Source organism: Nilaparvata lugens, chromosome 8, assembly GCF_014356525.2.
Source record: "Nilaparvata lugens isolate BPH chromosome 8, ASM1435652v1, whole genome shotgun sequence".
Classification (NCBI taxonomy): domain Eukaryota; kingdom Metazoa; phylum Arthropoda; class Insecta; order Hemiptera; family Delphacidae; genus Nilaparvata; species Nilaparvata lugens.
In genome coordinates, this window is record NC_052511.1 from 18,457,769 (window position 1) to 18,479,520 (window position 21,752).

At 34.2% G+C, this 21,752-nt stretch overlaps 1 protein-coding gene across 4 annotated transcripts; it reads left to right on the forward strand.

Moving 5' to 3' along the window:
• Positions 1-278: 278 nt before the first annotated feature.
• On the forward strand, positions 279-21,017 carry LOC111063572 (GA-binding protein subunit beta-2). Of its 4 annotated transcripts, none has more exons than XM_022351277.2 (11): positions 279-437; positions 4,333-4,496; positions 4,979-5,107; positions 6,110-6,307; positions 7,709-7,873; positions 8,239-8,344; positions 9,031-9,219; positions 9,883-10,062; positions 12,778-12,965; positions 15,642-15,773; positions 16,900-20,453. In XM_022351277.2, the coding sequence occupies exons 2-11, from the start codon at positions 4,410-4,412 to the stop codon at positions 17,152-17,154; spliced, it is 1,629 nt and encodes a 542-aa protein (XP_022206969.1). In that variant the 5' UTR covers positions 279-437; positions 4,333-4,409; the 3' UTR covers positions 17,155-20,453. The 4 variants fall into 4 exon arrangements, with proteins under 4 accessions (XP_022206969.1, XP_022206955.1, XP_022206963.1 ...); XM_022351263.2 differs by having other exon boundaries at positions 281-437; positions 9,880-10,062; positions 16,900-21,017; XM_022351271.2 differs by having other exon boundaries at positions 303-650; positions 9,880-10,062.
• The last annotated feature ends 735 nt before the right edge of the window (positions 21,018-21,752 follow it).

Consider the following 21,752-nt stretch of genomic DNA (forward strand, 5'->3'; position numbering starts at 1 on the left):
ATTTTGAATAAAATTTCCCAGTTTAATATTGCTAACTAGTCAAAATTTTTATTCTTGATGCGGGCCTTTACGCTGGTACACTCGAGTCAATTTGAATTTGGCGCCTGTAAAGTGATTGTTGAGCGATAGATATAAGCCAACAATTTTGTTGCGTATAAACAAATATATTGAGTCATTGTATTTATTTAGCATTTTCATAATAAAATATAGGATATTTCACGTAAATTTTGAATTTCAATCAACTTTACAGTAGAATATTTCAACAATAGCCTAGCGTGTGACGCAGCTCAAGACCAAAACGTGAAAGCGAATTTGGGCTGTGTTTCGTGTTTCTGGAGTTTAGTAGGCCGCTCGGCAACTAATTATTTTGGTGAATTAATTGTAAAATGCCGGAAAACATTACTATTGCTTATCAATCTATGAAAAATACAGTTGAAGTAAGTTTTCAAAATTAGTTGATAAGGCGTAATACTTCCGTTTTTCAACAGGAACAGGAAGTTAGATTGTTGAGTGGATGTGGATTTACCATGGTTTCATCTTGTAGAAATTGAAACATCCTGTTATTTGTGACAGCTGAAACCCACCGATATTTGAAATTGTTTTTAGAAGTGCTTTGATGTGCTTTCATCAGATTTTTATTATGGTTTTTTGTGAGTAGTTTGTACTTTATCTTTATTATTCCGTTTTGTACCCCATTTGCTAAAGGCCATATTATAACCTAACCAATTGTTGATGACGTTCAATTTGATTTTGGACATGTGTTTGCAACTTCTCTTCAATAAAAACAAACCAATATTTTCTAGTCTGTTAATTTTAAGATTTAAATAAAGGTCTTAATTTTTGAAAATATTTTGATATTTTCAATGTTTTATTGTGAAGGTTAGGATTGGGCCTAATACTTATTCGGTCAATTCTTCGGTTGAATTTAAAGTGTCGCTTCAATCGTAATTCTTAACAATGTATCAAGGTTAGGTTAGTCGTTGACATTGTTGATTGATGATTATGATACTTTATGTGAATTTATTTAAAATGCTGTTTATTAACTGAAAATATGATTTTTTCAAGAATAATTTGTTTTGAAACTTGGAATTTCAACTCAACTTTCATTTGATAGATAGCCTACCTAATATCAATAATTTCAACAGTTGATTTACTGAAACAAGATACATTTAACATACTTTTCCTTCACTTAGCCTAGCTGTGCAGGATAGGTTGCGTATAAAAGAATGACTTGAAGTTCTGTCATATCTATAAATTTTGTTTGTCAAGATGAAATGATGACTGACTTCAAAAAACTCATGTAAACCATAGAAAGGGTTTTGTTTACGCCAACGCTGTAAATTTGCCGTGATTGACGCTGTAAAAAACTTTTAGAGCCATAGTAGAAAATGAGTCTTGTCCTACTCAATCGGCAATAAGGCATGTCAATCATGCAAACACTCCTTGTGTTAAGACTTTGTAAGTCTCTCCTCACGTTGAACTTGTCAAAATGTACCTTTACATTTCATACTTTATACTTCTCTCCTTAGTCATGAAGAACAGAGGTCTGGATTGACTGTGACTGAAAGTAGACACGACTTGGCTCTTGTCATAGGATTGACTTATAAGTTTTGCCAAAAATAACACTTTATTAACGTTTGTTCACTCAGTGAAACATATAAAACAAAAATAGATATTTTGCACGTTTTTCAAGGTAGCCCACCATTGAAAGAATCACAGGTTCAGATGATGTTTTTGTTGACCTCGAGCACATTTTATTTAGAGCCCTTGAATATGAACTATTAGTATAATTATTCCAGTGGACATGAACAGTGGTGTGCAGGTAACAAGCTAAGTAATAGAGGTAATGATGCGGACTACTCATTTCTGCATTAGGGTATAAATTTAATACTTTATGACAATCAGATGCATGACCCCAAAGCAGCCCATAGTGCAGTGCCCATATGAGTACAATAGAATTATTTATAGAAGCTGGAGTGATCGGTGGTCTAGTGGATAGATTGCTTGCGTAGCAGCATAGAGATCCCCGTTATTTTGTCAGTCCCGGCTGAAGTATGACAGTCGTAAGGCTTATTGACTGCCTAAATTATATATTCAGGCAAGGTGGGACCTTCCTGCAAGCGACTCTCCACCAACAAAAGCCATACGAATTTACTTTTACTACCGATAGAAGCTATCGCCATAGAAGTCATTATGTTTTAGTGCACTCGTTAGGCGATTTGACCGAGCTTTGTGAAACCGGGCATCTGTGTTAGAGTTTAATCAACCGCTAGACCGTGGGTAATGGATGAAGCAGAAGGTATTAAAGACCAGCTGATATTGTCTTTGCTTTACCGTTTGAAAAAACTATTAGTAATCGTCATCTGTTTTAAATTCAAATAATAAATTCAACTATTTTGATTATGCAATGAATATCTTCTCTCGATCATAGTTTTTTCCTTCAATAGCTTTGGTTGTTCCTGACAGTTACATTTAAATTGTGCTACTGATTGCAACATAACAAGGATATTTACTATTGAAATAATCAGTACTTAACCTTTGTACATCAATAACTTGATTGCTACACAAATATCAACTTCTTGTGTATTGAATATCTATTACGGTACTGAGCCAAGCATTGTGCATGGGATATTGAAAGATTTATTTTCTATTGGATCTCACAAAATAATGTACATGAATAACAATATGTACAGTCAAGATAGTCAACCTGCGAGTGAAGGTCTTTTCAAGGAAGACTCAGATGATGAGGATAGTGGAAACGAATATGACCCGGCTTCCATGAATAGAGCCATCGAAATGCTGTCTGATAGTAGCAGGAATGTCTTTCTCCAGCTTCTCGACATTCTCTTTCTACCCGGGTTTCCCGCCGAAAAGGAATATTCCATCAGAGTCAACCCAAACAACGCTCTTATCAGAGTTCCCAAATTCAACGTTCAGCCTGGAAACTATCTGGGGAGATTTCGGGAGAAAGACACGTTTCTGATTTCTGAACACATGTCACCGCAGGAGTTTCTCAGACAGACGGGCTTCAGCGACTTTCAGGCTAGGAATTTGTGTTTGGGCTCAAGATTGAAGGCTAAGCTGGTGGCAGCTATTAACGAGGCGAGTGTATGGCTGAACTGCATCAATCAATACCAGGCGCTGCTCTTGTATGGTTTGGCTGTCAAGATGAAGCCGGAAAATATGCCGCCTCTTTTTGTTCAATTGGTTGAGGCGATCGCCAATCGTCGTATTGTCAACATGCTCACGCTATTCGAATACATTCGGATACTCAAAAAACTGAAAAGATTTCCCATACAATCGGTGATCACTAAAGAGTTATCACAAAAACTTGTAGCTAAACAGCAACGGCTAAGAAATTAAAATGAGTCCATGCATTTCCCATCTTTCAAAATGAGTTAATCAATGTATATCTTTATATTTATGTTTGATCTTTTTATTTCGCAATTACTTGTGTAATATTGATGTGTTCAATTTTTTATATTAGGCTAATCATTCAATATTCTGTGTGATTACTGTCGATTAAATATCGAGTCGATTGATGTGCGTATTTTTTGGTATATATTATATGGCTTGAAAATCAAACCAATTATAGAAGTATTAAAAGAAGCATTAAAGCAATAATTTCCAAGGAATGTGTAAAGATCGATTTAGTATTTCAATATTTGATGGACAGATATCTCTACTTATATTCACTGAATGTAGTTATCAATAATGTTAGTATGATAAATATTTCAAAATTTATGACTCATCTATTCAAACCTTTTTTTTAAATGATTTCAACGAAATATTTCTTAATTCAAAATTAATCTGTAATTTTGGTTTTTATCCAATTTATTCCAAAAAAATTGGCTATTGTAATATTTATTTTAAAATTCCATGAGTAAACATAGTTTGTTACGGAAACTATCCAATCCGGAAACATAGTTACTTGCCGATATAGATAAAAAAATATTGATGTTCAGGCCATTTTAAAATTATTTTTGTATAAAATTGTTATGTTTCCTGGTCCATCAGATCACGGAGTAGTTATAAGGAATGGTAATAAAATTGATTTGAAAAAATGATCAAAGCTAGTTCAATGAGTGATTTAAAGGTTAAAATGTTCAGTAAATTTTTAATTTATTAATAAGTAGATTCATTTCAGTATTATTTCATGATATACTGATATTACATATCAGTAATTTGTTGATTCATTTTTCACTTGGTACGACCTGGAGAAACTCTTGAAACATGACCTGAGTCAACTAGCTCTTGCGTCTTAATTATTCTATTATTAATCAGTAGACTTCAGTACAATATCAGGCTAATTTGTCTTTAATCTTTTTGCAGGTTCGAGCCCACTTGATATTCTTCCTAAATTGCATATTTTTCTGAAATTTGTAGTAGATTTACCACCTTGAATCGAGATGCAAACATTTATAGGAGACAATGTGTTTCCTATTGAAAGAACTTACATGGATGTCCCACCCTCAGCACTCCAAAGCGCTATTGCGGTAAGATTTCATTCACATTATCACAATCAATAATACTAATTGACAACTTCAACTCTGGAATCTGCTAATTACATCAGTTCTAGTTCCATTCACTTCAAGTCCCATTTCCCTTGTTTGAAACAATCGATCTAATTCTGTAAACGTCCTTAGTATGTATGTATCCTGAACATTAATCTGTAATATCATGTTTAATATCCGTAATATCGACTCATTATTATTACTCAAGATTATTTGATTTGAATTTAAAAGTATGTTATACAGTGCAACTGAAACACAGCACTTGAAAAAGAAGATCTTGGGAATTGGATATTAATAACAATTTTACACTTGTATACTATTATATAGTGTGAGTAGTGTTATGTACTCATGCATTTGCTCAATATGTTGGATTAAAGCTTGATATTTTATTGCATCAGACCTGATTATCAGTTACTATTCAATTTATAATTTTAATTTGAATGATTATTGTTTAATGCTTGCAGCACCCGTCGGGACGTTCTTCACAGGCGGTAGGGGAACTTGGCAATAGACTGCTAGAAGCATCCAAAAAAGGAGATTTGATAGCTGTTCAAGAATGTATCAGCAAAGGCGCTCCTTTCTCAACAGACTGGGTAGAGTAGAGAATTATTTATTCAAATTTACTTAGAAGTATTTTGTGTAGAAAGTACAACTTTTTGGATAATCAGCTACTGTAGGCTAGTAGTCCAAACTTGAAATTCTGGTGACTGAATATTATCTTGAGTTATATTCGAATATATCTTCAATTTTATTTTTTTATAGATTGACTAGACACCTATAAAAACACTAATCAATTAATAAAAACTCAACAATAAATACACCAACACAACTGCAAGACATCAATAAAAACTATAATTTTTTGACAACTTCCTATAATGCTACTCACTTACTCTTAATTGTTATAAACTAACTCTTATTTTAGTTGAATGATTAATCGAGAGGCTGTTAGTGTTGAATTAATTGTTTTGGTGAATTAAATATTTTTAATTCTTCAAATTCCAAAGTAAACAATTTGTCAGTGTAGTTTATATTGTAATGTGGTTGATAAAATTTGAGAATTGGTTAATAGTGTTATGAGAATATTTTGACTAAATATTGAGATTTATTGCAATAAGAAGTAAAACTCAAGTAAACTCAACTAAGTATACTAATAAGTACAATATAAACTATATACAAATCAATTTTATGATTCATGAGTTCACAGTTGTGTTGTGTGTGATGTGGTATTTTTAAATAATAAAAAACAAATGATAAAAAGTGGTTGAGAACTTCTATTTGTGTTTTCATGATTCACGAATGACCGATATCTTCAAATCTAGCTACGCTACGCTGTAATACGCCCTATCACCCAATGCTAGATCCAACCTACGTATCTGCCAACAAACATCAGCGTAGAATAGCTTTCAATGTTGGGAGATAAAACGGCTACATCTTCCATATTTCGGCGTAGCGTAGCGTAATGTGAAGAGATCTTAAAGTATGTTATGATTACTGATGACGTCTCCACATGACATTTGTTTATAACATTTGTAATGTTCGATGACAAGAATAAAGATTATTGATTATTGATGGACTGTGTTTGTGGCTTTGCACAGTTGGGCACGAGTCCGCTGCACTTTGCGGCGCAGAACAACCACCTGTCGGTGTGCGTGGCCCTGCTGACGGCTGGCATATCACGTGACGCGCGCAACAAGGTGGAGCGAACGCCACTGCATGTGGCCGCTCAGGAGGGTCACTACCACGTGGTCAACACGCTCATCGAGTACGGCGCCGACGTTGATTGCAAGGACATGGTCAGTAGCACATAATATTGCTCTATTCATGAACTATTCGTGATGCCTACTGTAAACTTGTTTTATTTTATGGCATATAAAGATCTTGTATTCTTGGTTCCAACTAAATTCAGGAAATGAAGCTATCAAGCGTTATGTCTAGTCTACTACGCACATATTCATACAGCTCCACTAACATGATCGTTCCATTTAGGAAATTAAGATGTCAAGCTTTATATGTCCACACTCTCGCCAAGTCGCTGGCCAAGCTAGTAAGCTTGGTCACGATGGCCTTGCCATCCACACTCCAATGTGATGTGCAATGTGACCATTTGTGGATGCTCGGCTGGTCACTCGCCTTCGCTTGGCTAGCTTTCGCTTGAGAAAAATCGGAGCGATGGCAAGCGAAGTGAATGCATCGCTGGAAAAGCAGCCATCCACTATCTCGCGCTCGTCGTCATTTGTACACACTTGGCGAGAGTGTGGACGCATAATTATGCCTGTTCCCTCTACCTCTCCTGTTAACGTTTTTTTTTATCAAACCTGTTATTTCCGATTTCACATGATAATAAACTATAACGAAATATTAGTCTGCGCTCAGATACATTACGTCGGGTTGTCCTAGAAAGGTGTCAGACAAGTCAAGGTGTTTGCAAAATGCTAGTTACTAACAATGTTGAATTGTTCATATATTCATTAAGGGTGGCCACTAATAACAGGACAAGTGGGTTGAACATGTGTGTACACACATGCTCGTCATACATGTTGTGTCATCAGCGAAAGGCATTTTTTTGAGATTAGGTTTATCTTTGACTTTTTGTTCAATTTTTACTTTGCTGCATAATTGAGTTTAAATTATTTTTGTATCATAATTTATAATTTTCCATTAGTTTATTGGTTGTTAGAAGCTGCTATCAAACAGCTGTTTCTTGTTCGAAGCCTTTTGCTAATGATTTACACCATACAGTTAGGTAGGTATACAATCATGATAATTAATAACGATTTTCATGAACAACTCGTTCCTTCTAAATTTAGAAAATGGAGATTTCAAGTGTTTTTTTTTAATTTTTCATTAAACTCATAAGTAATGCTATGTGATGAATTATGTAATATAAAATATGTAACAAACTATAACACACTATAGGCTGCGCTCATAGTGAATGAGCACTAATTGTGAGTACAGCTCAAGGGCCAGACTTATTAAGTGTATTTTCAGGCGTCAATCAGCCAATGGGAGAGCTTACTGCCGCCGACTCTAAAAACGCCATCTGAAAACGCATGAAAAGCTATTAATATGGTCTGACCTTCTTCTTGACTTTCATTGATTTTACATTCACAATGTAGACTAGTACCTACAGATGGAAGTTTTTCAAATCCTTATGATGTTTTATTCTACATAATGTAACCACTGTATTTTTTCAGGTTCGCATGACTCCTCTCCATTGGGCTGCTGAGAATGGAGATGCCAACATTGTGAAGCTACTATTGAACTCTGGAGCCGACCCCAATGTTGAAAACAAATTCGACATGACGCCTGATTATATTGCTTTTCAAAAGGAGAGACTTGACATTGTTGAAATGCTACGGGTAGATAAATTTTGCTAATTACAGTAACTTGTAATGATTTATATTCACAAGAGACAACCGTAGGACATAGGTGAAAGAGCTTTGTTACTTGATGAATGCTATATTACATCAATATTTTATCAAATGCAAACATGGAATTTCTATTTAAATACCAGTCGACATCTTAGTCAACGTCTTATAACAAAATAATTTAGTAATAACTCACTACAAGTAATTTATTCATCTATTAACTTTGAAAGCTCAGAAATATTCAAGTGACTATGCTTGATAATTAGGATTTAATAATCTATTTTTTATGAGACATCTCTAGAAAAATTGAAATATTTCCATTTGCAGCATTTTTAAAAATGTGTTTTCATTTACAGGAGGCTAGTAACATAGACCAACTTACTAGGATATCTATGAAAGAGAAAGCTGTGAAAAAAGAAAAACAGTCTGACAAGGAGACTAATAAGAAGGATTATGAAAATGGTAATTGATATAACTCATAAAATAATATAAGTAATAGGTAATAATTTTGGTAATTATTGCAATTGATATGTTTCAAAAGGAATCATTTTATCTTTTAAAATGACATCTTTAAATATGTCATTTTTAAAGATATAATTATTGGTGATAATCATTTTATCAATGGAGAGCGTTGAATTTCCCAAACTTGAATAAATGAACATCATTCCAAAGTATCAGCAACGGAAAAGTTCTTCTATTGACAAAAATGTCACGATCTTAGAAACTTACGAGTAAATTTAAACTTGAGAGTGAATAAATTACTTACAAATGATGGAACGATCATTTAACATTTTTAGGAATCAAGATAATACTGATCTCATGTTATTTCCATCTTTCCACAAATAGCATCATTAAATACTTCAGTTTTTAATTTTTATTCTCAAAATAATATACACAACATAAAATGAAATAATTATTCTTTCTTTATTTGGCGCTACCCCACAATATGCCTCCATGCTTCTCTGTTCATGGATCTTTCTTTCCATCCTCTCACCCCCATCTTTCTCAGGTCATCTTATGAAATAATTATTACAAACTTACAATTGAAAGAGAAACCGTAAAATACATCTTATGCTGTAGAAGTTGATGATAATAATAATTACTGTTATTATGTTTTTAATAATTATCCTGATTTTCCTGTCAAACAGGGAAAAAGATCTCGCCACACCTTTTGGCTCGCGTCCTAGCCAATCGGAAAGCGAAGATTATCAATGAACTGCCTCCAACACCACCTGTTGAAGACTCGACCAGTGACTGTGATAGATTAGAGGATGAACTCATCGAAATTGCTAGAAACCAACAGGATCTTAATCAAGCAGGGATCGGAGCTGTTCCAGGTGAATAAAGTGGGAGCATCTCAGATCGGCTAGATTTCAATTTGTCTTGCCTCTTAATTATATGAACATAATATACTGAAAGGTTCTGTTAAATTATGCTTTAAATGTAAATATCAAGTGACGAAGTAGTAGTGTGTGTGATATTATAACCTCAATCTTTGGACAAAATTAACTTTTCATCAAAATTTTTGAAGAGAAATAGTACAGGCTCAGCCTAGTTTTTCCTTCAGTGATTGTAGTATTTTGTACAAAAAATGAATAAAAGAAATGAATGATATAAGAGGAAGGTTAGGGTTTTGCTCGTAAATGATAATATAATGTTTGGTATTCGAAATTTTTCGATATTTTTTATAATGAACACACAACAAGTTGAAATACAGGATAAAATCAATGCCATCCAATAAAGCATAATTAAAATCTAGAAACCTCTACTCAGAAAGTTTAATAAGTCAACTCATTGATGAATTATGTAACACAATTACAGATGTCAGTACGACAAAGAAGAAATATTTTGTTGGAAATCAATGAATATTTGTTGAAATGAACGTTTTTCATTCAATATTCATTGTTCAACCCAAGGACTGTTCTTAGTAATAATTAATGTATTGTTTTATAAACTCCTTTTTAACATCTAATAAATTATTTTTTGTTATTTTGTAGCAGCGTCGAACAGAATCAACAACTCGGCGACAAGAACGGCGACAATTCAGTCGATGAAGACCATCAATAGCAATAGTAGTGCCATGCAGATGTTGAATGCGCATGGCATCACTATGCTACCAGACGATAACTCATCGTTGATCGAATCAGCTGTTCAGAGTGGCCAAACTGTCATGCTCACAGGTTCGTTATCTTCATCAATTATTTCATACGTCACTACTAAAATTCATTTCTTGGGATGGTCACTAACGACATGATAAACATCTGTGTACACATATTATGTCGTCATACATTGGTGTCATCACAGCGAAAGACTTCGAACTTGTACATTGATAACTAGTAGTTCTGTGAACAGTAGACATCATACAGTTTTCTCATCCACAAGTATCTGGCTTCTCTGGCTACCTGTCCGGCTTCTCCGGACATCTGTGTAATGCATGCAATGAATAATCCACTTGTCAGCTGATTGATTATGAATAATTTTATAGTCTGATTAATCCTATCTTCAGAATAGATTATGTATTATAGTGATATCGGAGTATGGAGGAAATTCCTTTTCCTTTCATATTATTCTTAAAATTCTAAATTTCAAAAAACCTTGTGTATACATCGACGCGCAGTTAAAAAAGGAATATGCCTGCCAAATCTCCTAGAATTCTATCTACACGTTTGGCTGTAAATGCCTTACATACATACAGACAGACGAAAGAAAATCCGAGTTAAAACCTAGCCCTCACTGCATTCGGTCAACTACAGAAAACCTATTTTTGATAGCTCTATTGTTTTCTGTGCGTGGACTAACAGAATCACATTCTTCGAGTTTGTGTCAAAACTTAGTGGATGGAGCTGTGAAGGTAGAGTGCAGCAGAGAATGTAGCTGAGAGTGTTTGAATGATGCATTTATTCAAATGTGTCAGAACATAGTGGAGCGGCGTAAGTAGGGTAGAAGGAAGCTTAGTATACACTACTTTGACCACTCCACTATGTTCTAACCCTATGAGAGCAGTAGTGAAGTATGTCAGATACATACATTATTTAAACACTCAGCAGCCTTCTCGGCTTCACTCTACCTTCGCCACTCCACTATGTTCTAACCCTATGAGAGCAGTAGTGAAGTATGTCAGATACATACATTATTTAAACACTCAGCAGCCTTCTCGGCTTCACTCTACCTTCGCCACTCCACTATTACCATAGGTAAGGAAAGTATTGCTTTCCGAAAAAAAATTAAGGTACCCAAATTTCTAAATTTCTATACGTTTCAAGGTTCCCTGAGTTCAAAATAGTTATTTGTGCAACTAGTGCGCAAAGTGACAGTTTGCTGCATCGAAAGAAACGTTTACGCCCGAGCCGTAGGCGAGGGCGGAATGGTTTCTTGAGTGCAGCAAACGAACTTTGCGCACGTATTTCACATTAAATTTTTCCTACAGTTACCATTGAATATGAAAAGTGGGTAATTATGGGTAAAATTGCCTGAATAATGTATGTGTGTTTGAATGGCGGGGGGCAGCTGTGTGGTGTGTGCTGTGGTGGCACTGTGCTGTCGTTGTCCTTGGTTATAATATATAATGAATAATAATTAGCGCGTTGTGCTTGGTTGCACCTCTGCTCACTATAGCAGCCACAGCAGTCACTGTTACCAACTTCATTTTGATTTTGCTGCACTGGTGCTCCATATAACCTACTAACTATTTTGCGTTGTCATGCTGCAAATCTGGAGTACGCAAAGTACTCACTTTGCGCACTAGTGCGGAAAAGTGATTCTTTGCAGCCTGCAATCAGTGCACAAATGGTCACTTTTCAGGGTATCTGTAGGAAAAAGTGATTTTTGGGTGCTGGTCTGTATGTGTATGTGCGTATGTGCGTCTGTGTACAGGATATCTCATCTCCCAATTAACGGAATGACTTGAAATTTGGAACATGAGGTCCTTACAATATAAGGATCCGACACGAACAATTTCGATCAAATGCAATTCAAGATGGCGGCTAAAATGGCGAAAATGTTGTCAAAAACAGGGGTTTTCGCGATTTTCTCGAAAACGGCTCCAACGATTTTGATCAAATTTATACCTAAAATTGTCATTTAAGCTATATCAACTGCCATAAGTCCCATATCTGTGACAATTCCAGTAGCTCCACCCCATCTATGCAAAGTTGGATTTTAGATTCCCAATCATCAGGCTTCAGATACAATTTGAACAAAACATTTCAAGTGGAAAAGATTCGGCATAGAATCTCTAGAATCTCAAATAAATGTCTAGTAACATTTTCACCTAAGATTTAAAATAAGCTCGGAATTGGAGAAAATGTGATTATTCAATTGCAAACTGTTGGCAACTGTTGATTCTATTAAATCATTCACTATGATGAGATAGCAGACCTTGTATGTCTCCAGCGTTATTTTCCTGTCACCAGCTGGCTTAGATCTTTGAATAGTTGACTTGAAATGGGCGTGAACACTAGCGTCAGGTGATCAATTTCATAACGGCAAGGAAAGTTGTGTGAGTGCGCCACACCAGATTTTTTTCTTTAGGGCTACTCTCGAATATAAATAAAAATATAAATCTAAGTACCTTTTCTAAAATTATTTAGTCACAAATTTAATAATAAGTGACTCAATAATTTTAGAAAGGGTACTTAGATTTCTATTTTTATTTATATATTTATACTTTTTGAATATAGGCTCATGCTTACATGATTAGCGTGGTGTGAACCACTGTACACTAGTTACAAAGCATTTTCTCCTGAGAATGATGCCCTCATAATCTCCTAGGCTTATGGAAGGATTGCTAAAGATAGATGTATCAACCTTAGTTTTAGGTGGGCTCCAACCACAGAGATGTAATTTTTTCAATAAGTTTTCAGTTTTAAATTGACATTTGTATATTTATTTTGCAGAAGCGGGCAAGCTAGCGTTCAACTCAACTAAAGTCAATGTCATGCAGAACAGAAATGGATTCAGCACGAAATTTGTAAATAGTAGTAACATTAGTTTAAGTAGGAAGGTTGATGGTGGAATTTCGAAAGCCGTAAGAAACGTGCAAGTGATCAAAACGAAAACTCCCACCACAATTCAATGTAAAAAGGTAAGTCATGTTCTCCTTCAAATCAGATTAAACTCATTTTCCATTAGGTGATACAAAGTAATACAATAAAATTTTTTTAAATATTTGCTATTATGAATCTTGAGAAGATTCGATCTGTATTAAACACTAGACTCTTTGAAAAACTAAGATGGAATCATATATAAAATATGGAACAGGAAAATATAAAAGGTTTAAGCTGAAGAAAACATTACCATTATCTTTAAAGGCCAGTTTCCGAGCTCGGGATTTGGCTAAGTTCTAGACTTTAAACAGCTGTAGTCAGAAAATTGGTTTTCCGAAACGGGGCGTAGTCGCAGTCATTGTCATAGTCACGTTTGAATTAAATTTCAAAAAAGCTATTTTGAATTATTTAGAAATGTTTAATTTCGTCAAGGAAAAACGTTTCCAAATATAGAAATGAGAAAATGAAAACTGCGACTACTGTTATAAAAACTGCGACTACGCCCCGTTTTGGAAAACTAATATTCAGACTCCAGCTGTTTAAAGTCTAGAACTTAGCTAAATCCCGAGCTTGGAAACCGGCCTTAAATATCCTGTTTATTGCGTTATTCGTTGAAAATTTGGAATTAGATTATCATCTTAATGTTGATACAGCTAGAATTAAATACTAATGAAACTTAGTTGTAAATGGTTTAAATTAAATATTGGTGAAACCTAATTTCATTTTATTTATTACATCCACATAACATGAATAAATAGGGCTGAAAAAATGTGCTCCAAACCGTTCCTCTCATAAATTTTAATAAAATTATATTGTCCAAAAAGTATATTTCGCACCCTGGGCCGAAAATGAGACTTTTCCGGCTCTCAATCTTTTCTAGTCCTCGGCCTACGGCCTCGGACTTGAAAACCGATTTCGAGCTGGAAAAACATTTTTGCCCGTGGTGCGAACGCTATTTTTCGCCACACAGAAAAATAAACAATATAAATATGAGAATAATTGTTTATTAGGCACTTCCGAAAGCAAAACAGGAAGGTCATAGCTCTAGCAAATCTGAGGTAATCTGAATATCAGGAAATTGTCCAAGTATTTTTATTTTCTATTCTGATTTGTCTAAATAACCTAAAAGATTACTGTATGTTCAATTATGTGGGAGGTTGAGTTTATACTTTTTTATTCTTTCAAATGACTATAAGATGATATTATCATAAATGTTTTAATTATTGAATAATAAACTCAAATAATGAAAAGTTTTTATCAGCTGTTTTAGCACACTTGAAATTTTGCGGCCAGAAAGGGTACTCTTTCCGGCCTTAGCCGGAAAGAAACCTGTTCTGACGACAGACGAGAGTCGTCTGCAAACAATGTCTTTTAGATCTACGTAGGGACTGGAAAACAGCTGCTTTCTGTGCAGTGTGGCGAAAATACATTTGTGAAATTGATCTTACTAGTTTGACAATTATTTAATTGGATTCATTTCATTACAAATTAGAACTTCAAACACGTTACTTACTTTAGTTGGCTCTACAGTCCTTGGTGGACCTTGGCCTCCTCAACACAACGTCTCCAATTGTCTCTTCTGGGATCTTTGCTGCCAGTTGTTCGATACCCCCAGCAGCACACGCAAATCACCAATCACTTCATTCATCTATCTCGTTCTCGGCCTTCCTATCTATCTCGTCCCCATCATTCTTCCATCCAGAAGTCTAAGTGGCCACCTTTCCATATTCATTCTCACCACATGCCCAAGCCATTCTATCCTTCTTGCCTTTATAAATCTTACAATATCTCCTTCACCCATAGCATCCATCATCAATTTCACTGGTTCTCCAAACTCCTCCATCACATACTGGTCCCCAGATCCTCTGATATATCTTTCTCTCGAATGTCTTTAGTGCTCTTTCATCCCGGCTCAGAAGTTTCCATGTCTCAGCTCCATAAGTCACAACCGGTCTGATTAACGCCTTGTACATTTTAACTTTAGTTGTTCCTGATACTTTTCTACTCTTAAAAATCCTTTGATTGGCGAAATATGCTCGATTGCCCAACATAATTTTGTTGCATATTTCTTGGATGGTCTTATTGTCGGCTATCAGTGTTACTCTAAGATATTTAAACTCAACATATGGAAATAAATAGGAAGTTGCATTTGTCCATATGCTAATTAATGAATAATTATTATTAAACGAAAATCCCAATTAAATGCTGTTTACCCTGTTGTCAATATTTTCAGTAGCAGAGGTCTTCGGGGTGATTTACAGCATTTAATTGGGAGTTTCGTTTAATAATAAATATTTAAACTCACTGACGCCTTCAATTTAGTTATCGTCTGATAGTATCAAGTTGTTTACTTGCCTTCTTCTTTCATTTGCAGACATTCTCATGTACTTAGTGTTTCAAGTATTAATTTCAAGACCCATATCTCTTGTTTCCTCTTTGATTCTACTGAAAATCTCCTTCTACCTATCCCAAGATTCCTTGTTATCAACACCACATCATTTGATTACTATTGATTACTTGTATCTTATTTTGGAATATTGTTTCGAAAATCAAATTGAAGAGGGTTGCTGACAGTGCATCTCCTTGTCTAACACCTTCAAACACTAAATACACTTTAAAAACATATTAGGCTACGATCAAAATAATGCTTCTGCTCAATGGAAAATGATGTTTTCAGATAATTTCTATATTTACAATAATCATTAACTTTGCAGGTTTTCCCAATTAGCTCGGAACAACTAATAAATATGACCAAAGAGAAGAAGGTCATAATTCACAACGGCGATAAAAGACAAGGAAAACCCGTACAGTTTGTCTGTGCCAAACCTATGGATCCGGCGTTAGCGGTAAGTCATACATTTATTAATTTGTTCATCCATTCCAGGCCTTATTTTTATAACCGATTTCTGAGATCTTTCTAAACACGCTTTGTTAGCGCATCTACATTCAACCATCACTCTATCTCTATCTAAACCAATATTCAGAAACAGATAGAAACGTTGTGATTTGTTGGGTCGCCGCCAACCTGTCTCCCCTACAATTCCTTGCAATTTTGTCTATTGTCTATGAATAAATGAATGAATAAATGAATTTTGGCCACAGGCGTGAGCCTGGGAAAAAATACCATTGCCGTCAATGAGTCTCCCCGACAGCCGATCCCCTACTGGGTATGGGGGTCTGGTTGTCGTTGTTTACCTGACAACCAAGCTCCTATTGATTAGGAGGGGACTCCTCTCACGCTCAATACAACCAAGCTCCCCGCTAGCCGATCCCCTGCTGGATATGAGGGGTCTGGTTGTCGTGATCGTACCCGACAACCAAGCTACTCGCACGCTAACGTCAACCAGCTCTTATTTATTAGGAGGGGACTGGTTGTAGGGACCGTAGACGACAACCAAGCTCCCCGTCAGCTGAACTCCTATCTCAGGACGAATTTCAAATAGTACATGAATATGGCCCACATAAATATCTTCCCGACGTCCGTTATGGCGTGTAAAATCAATTCTATGTAATAAATTCTTTCATTTGCCTCATTAATTTATTTCATCATGTTTGAAATGTTTCTGTATTTGCGTTTCTATATTTGTTCAAAACAGTAATATGTTGATCTTTTACTTTGTGGAAACGTCTGTGACTTGAGCAATATTGAATTGCTTAATGCAAGAAATGATTATTTGTTATGTTATTGAACACATACATCTCATCAACACATGAGGTTGACGAACAATTGGAACTGAAAAATTGAAAGAAACTCTGCTTCTAAAAATGGAATCAAATCACGCGTATGTCCAATGAAACTGAACGATTTTTCCTGCCATATATAATGGTGCCAGATGAAAAAATAAATTTAGGAGTTAAATCGACATCTATATTGTATATAACTTTTTTTTTGTTGAATGTCTTTTCTGAAATTACAAGTTTATAGTTTCTGAAATTACAAGCTCATAGTTTATCAATTGTTATTGTTTGCAGGCGAAGTTAGGAAATATCACAGTGACCAACGCAAATGCAAGCAAACAAAACGAAACAAATAGTTCTTCTTGTTCACCGCCCAAAAGACCACGAACTGAGGACACGCCAGAATATATTCAACTTAGAAAAGAACTGATTGCTGCTAAGAAACAGATTCAGACCTTGCAGGAATCACTGAAAACAAAAGAACGAGAAAATAGACAATACAAATTGCAGATCGATACTCTGTTGAAAATCAAAATGGTGAAACCTTGAGTCATCTAAACTGAAACTTCTTTCAAGGTGAGAGCTTCCATCACTGTAAACTATCTTAAGATATCATCGTATTCAAAAGTAGGTAATTTATATTTTTGTAGCAAATGAAATTATTTTAAAAATATTTTATATGATTTGAAATAGCTTGTTTTTAATCTTGAGGCGAAAATAGCTAAAAATGTTAATTCTTTGGATTAGAGCTCTGATCATACCAGGCCTTCCTATATTGCTAGTATATAGGAAGTCCTGAATCATATATAATCAAGGCTAGTAATATTGAGTGATCAATAACTATATTGAATTATTAATGATTTAATACCTATATTTATCTATTTATTGGATAAAGCAAACAATACAATAGTCGGAAAAGAAAAAACAGACTATTGCCCAAAACTATATAAATTGAATCATATGTATCACAGTCAATTCCATGTAATATGATCACGATTATAGAATAGTTATTTTAAATCTGCGACGTAACATAGAGTGTGTGGTAATACACTTTGACCGAAACTGAACAAAACTATAAGGAAAAGAGTAACCGATGATAATGTTGTGAAATGAATCTTCTTGAGTTTTTACCTGTCGATTGCAATTCTATGTGGACTCACAATAAAAATGTTGTAGTAAACTTCCACTATTACTCGTAAGTGAAAGAGTAGATATTTCATTAAGGCTCAACTCACACTTACGCGACTCAAGTTGAGAAAAGACTGCGACTCTAGCCTCTTCTCGACGCAGCGTGTGTTTTCAAATGGGACACTCAGACCAGTCAATTCTAGTCTCCGCGACCTCACGACTGTAAGACTGAGTCGAGCGTCGACACGACATGTTGGTCGAACCTCGACTTGAGTTGCGTAGTACCGTGCATTTTTAATGAAAGTGAGGTTATGCTTTATGAAAGTGACGTTTAATCATTTTAGCTACTAACAATAAAGGAATTAGATAAGACAGAATATTCATAACAGTTATATAAAACTTGTTACATGCACAGAAGTGACGTCATGGATCTTAAATTTCAAATAATGTGAGGTTAGAAATGGAGTAGCATGGAATTGAAGTAGTGACAATGAGCAAGAAAGTCGTAAGGTCGAGAGACTGGAGTATCCTCCACTGGAGTCGTACGATTTGAGTCGAGGTAGTGTGAGTTGAGCCCGAGTGTTACCCTTAATTATTCTAAGTTTCCATGTTGTAACCCTTAACTAATATTCTTATAACTTTTATATGTTTCATATTTTAATCTCTTGTTAAGTTTTTTAGTATGTTAATTTTATCACTGTTTTCCTATTGAACTGCATTCAGAGTTGCAGTTGTTTGTTGGACAAGAGTTAGATCGTAATTGAATTCCAATTAACAGGTAAAAACTAGATGTTTTTTCTAGACTGGAAAAGAGCTGTATAGCTCTACGGTAAACTGTTAAAGTATTACGATGGATTCCCACATATCAGTGACAGTAAAAGTGACCGTATGGTGAGAATATTATTCCTATAAGCTCTTATGGGAGTATTCATACTCGCTCAGTCGTGCTGAGTGTGAACAGTCCAATCAGATCTCATGGAAATTACATTTTTACTGTGCCGATCACTTGTGGATATCCAGCTTTAATTGAAAGTTGGAAAACACTGATTGTATATTCTACTCCACTCTATTTTTTTACTCACATGTATCTGCAGTGCTGTAAGTGGAATAATGGAGTGGAGTTGACAATACAATTTATGTTTCCCAATTATGATAAAGGTTCACTACATCAATAATGTATTCAACAAATATATTATCATTTCAACATTATAGGTGGCTCCTTTCCTAGTTAGTAATTAAAATCCCATACTACCTAAAATACCTACTCGTTAAGCATTTTATTCACCGTTTTAAATTAATTTTTATCAAAAGTAATGTTTGTATTAATTTATGAAGGATCCTCAAGATTGCTCTTACTTGTTTACTGTCTAACAACCAATAACAGCGATCAGTTAATACATTCTACACCTTTTCCAATTTTATTTGAGAAAGTATCAAGTTAATTTGAGAAAGTATCAATTGTAATTGAGATAATGTCAGATGTAGATGAGAATAGTCAATTGTATTTGGGAAGTCATCACATGTAATTGAAAATAGTGAATTGTATTTGAGAAATCGTCAAATTTAAATGAGAAGATATCAATTGAAAATGAGAAAATTTTCCAATTGACATGTCGTGACTCTTCTGTAGCCTACAGTGCAGGTTTGATTTGAGCAGGAAAGGATACTGTACTACGTACACAGTATTCCAATTACTATCATAGGCTTTGCATGGGGGAAAATTAATATTACGAATGATTAATGAGAAGTATTTCTATTTATGTATTGGCACGCGACTTTTGTGTCCAAACATTTTGTGAAACATTGCACTTGATGAAGATCAAATTCTCTATGTTTACGGCGCAATTGAACTGTATCATCAACCAATTGAATCTCTTGATCAAACAATTCGGCAATTCTTCAATGGATTTTGTGGCTTGGAAATAATTTTTATTCAAAAACTAAACGTTTTATTGGAATATTAAATATATTATCATATTGTTTTATATGAGTACAGTTATGAAAAATATAAGTACCGTACTGGAAGTACTTGCTCACAGATAGACTTCGCCTCCACATTAACAATAAATGGCTGAAAGTTCTTTTACCTACACTATTTTTGAAAAGTTAATCCATCTCAGGGAAAACTGCATCTCAAGTAACGAGTAACTGAAATGCTCATTTTCTACTGCCTGTTTTTTAAACCTGATTAAAAAATGAATGACATTTTCAAAAATGAAATACCTGATTAACTAGCTTAGTTATAAAGACACTTCAGAAACTAATTAAACTGCATCTCAAGGAACAAATAATTGAAATAATCATTTTATACTCATTATATTTAATCCTGATTACCAAATAAATGAAATTCGTAAAAATGAATTATTACCTAGCATAGTATGTTATAAGTGAAGACATTTTCAGATTCCGTTGTAGGAAATGTTTCTATTCCTATTACAAGGTATTCCTTGTATCTCAAGTAACAACATCTAGTTTCCTACAACACTTCTATAAATGTTTAAAATTTCAGTTCTCGCATTCAATTGTTTTCTGATTTCTTTAGATAAATATTATTTGTTTGTATTTTCATATCAATGATCTTTAATTTATTCAGTTGTATAGTGTTTCTTAAAAAAGTATATTGCAAATAACTTTACTTTTTGCCATTATCGATATTGAAAACATAGTGATAATTTTGCAATCATTGTACTTTTTTAAAAACATTAAAAATATATAACATAGATGAAAAAGTAGAAATATATAAAAAAAGATCTAGGTAAAACTGCTGAAATCTTTGCCTTGTTTTTAGACCGAAATGTGATTCATCTAGATATTATTTGTAGCTTATGTTTCGTAAACTTCAAATCACGAGAGGTTGATTAAATATACTGTTTTCCTCAGAATATTCACAGATATTTCTTCCAAAATACTAATTAATCTTAAAGGAAACTCTAAGGAAATTAATGTAAGAGGAATATTTTGCATGTGACCTTGCAGACATTGCTTGTCATGACTTTCAGAAAACCTTTCTTGTTGTAAAGAGAGGTTTGAATCAGTCATGAATCATACTGAAGTATTGAAAACAATTGAGTGCTCAAGAATTGAATAGAATCATAGTATGTCAAAGTATGTTTTATCATTGTATCCACTTTGTACCTTCTATACTTTTTCAGTAAATTGTTAACATTTTGTAAGTACAGTAACGATATTGTGATTATAGGTTAAACTGTTGATGTAAATTCTGTAAATTTTTATTCGTTATCATGTAGATTTCACAATAAAGTGATAATTTTTTACTGCAAGAATTTGTTTTCTTTTTTCTTACCTGTACAAATTCCATGTCTCTCCTGTTTTTTTTTTTTATTTAAACATTAGTTCAAGTTTTCTACTCGTTTGTTAGTCACCTCAAGTCAGTGTTTGATGAAAAGCCTTTGTCAACTTCAATGTTACATTGAATGAAGCGAGGAACAATCAAATTGATCCCTCAAAGTGAGAATACATTATCGTGCAAAAATCGAAAAAATAAAGTTTAATTCAGTGTCACATATTTATAAAAATGTAGTTTTGAAATTGATCGATCTACGACATTATTTCTAAGATAAGAGATACAATCAAATTGTGGAATTAGATCAATAATTATTGTTGGAAAAAAAGTTCTCTTGAGTAGTCTTTGGATTGAATATTATTTTATATCGTTTTTGGAATTATCAGTTTGAAACTCCATTGTTTGTAATTACTCAATAATTTACAAGTCAGTGAACTCACGCATCTTGGAAGTTGTGTGAAAAATGGGGAGGTCAACGACAGTAAAACAGAGATATTATATGTAAAACTTGTAAATTATACCTGTTCTCAGTGAGTCGTCAATTAAGGCTGTAGTTAATAAATATAATGAGCAAAGTTGTTGGGCTGACTCAGCAATGAAGTAGCTGGTCCTGAAGTCTCAATTGGAGAACCTTTTATGAGACTCATCACAACAAAAGAAGAATAAATGCAAATATCATTAAAAAACGAGACTAATATTGTTTTGAAAAGCATAT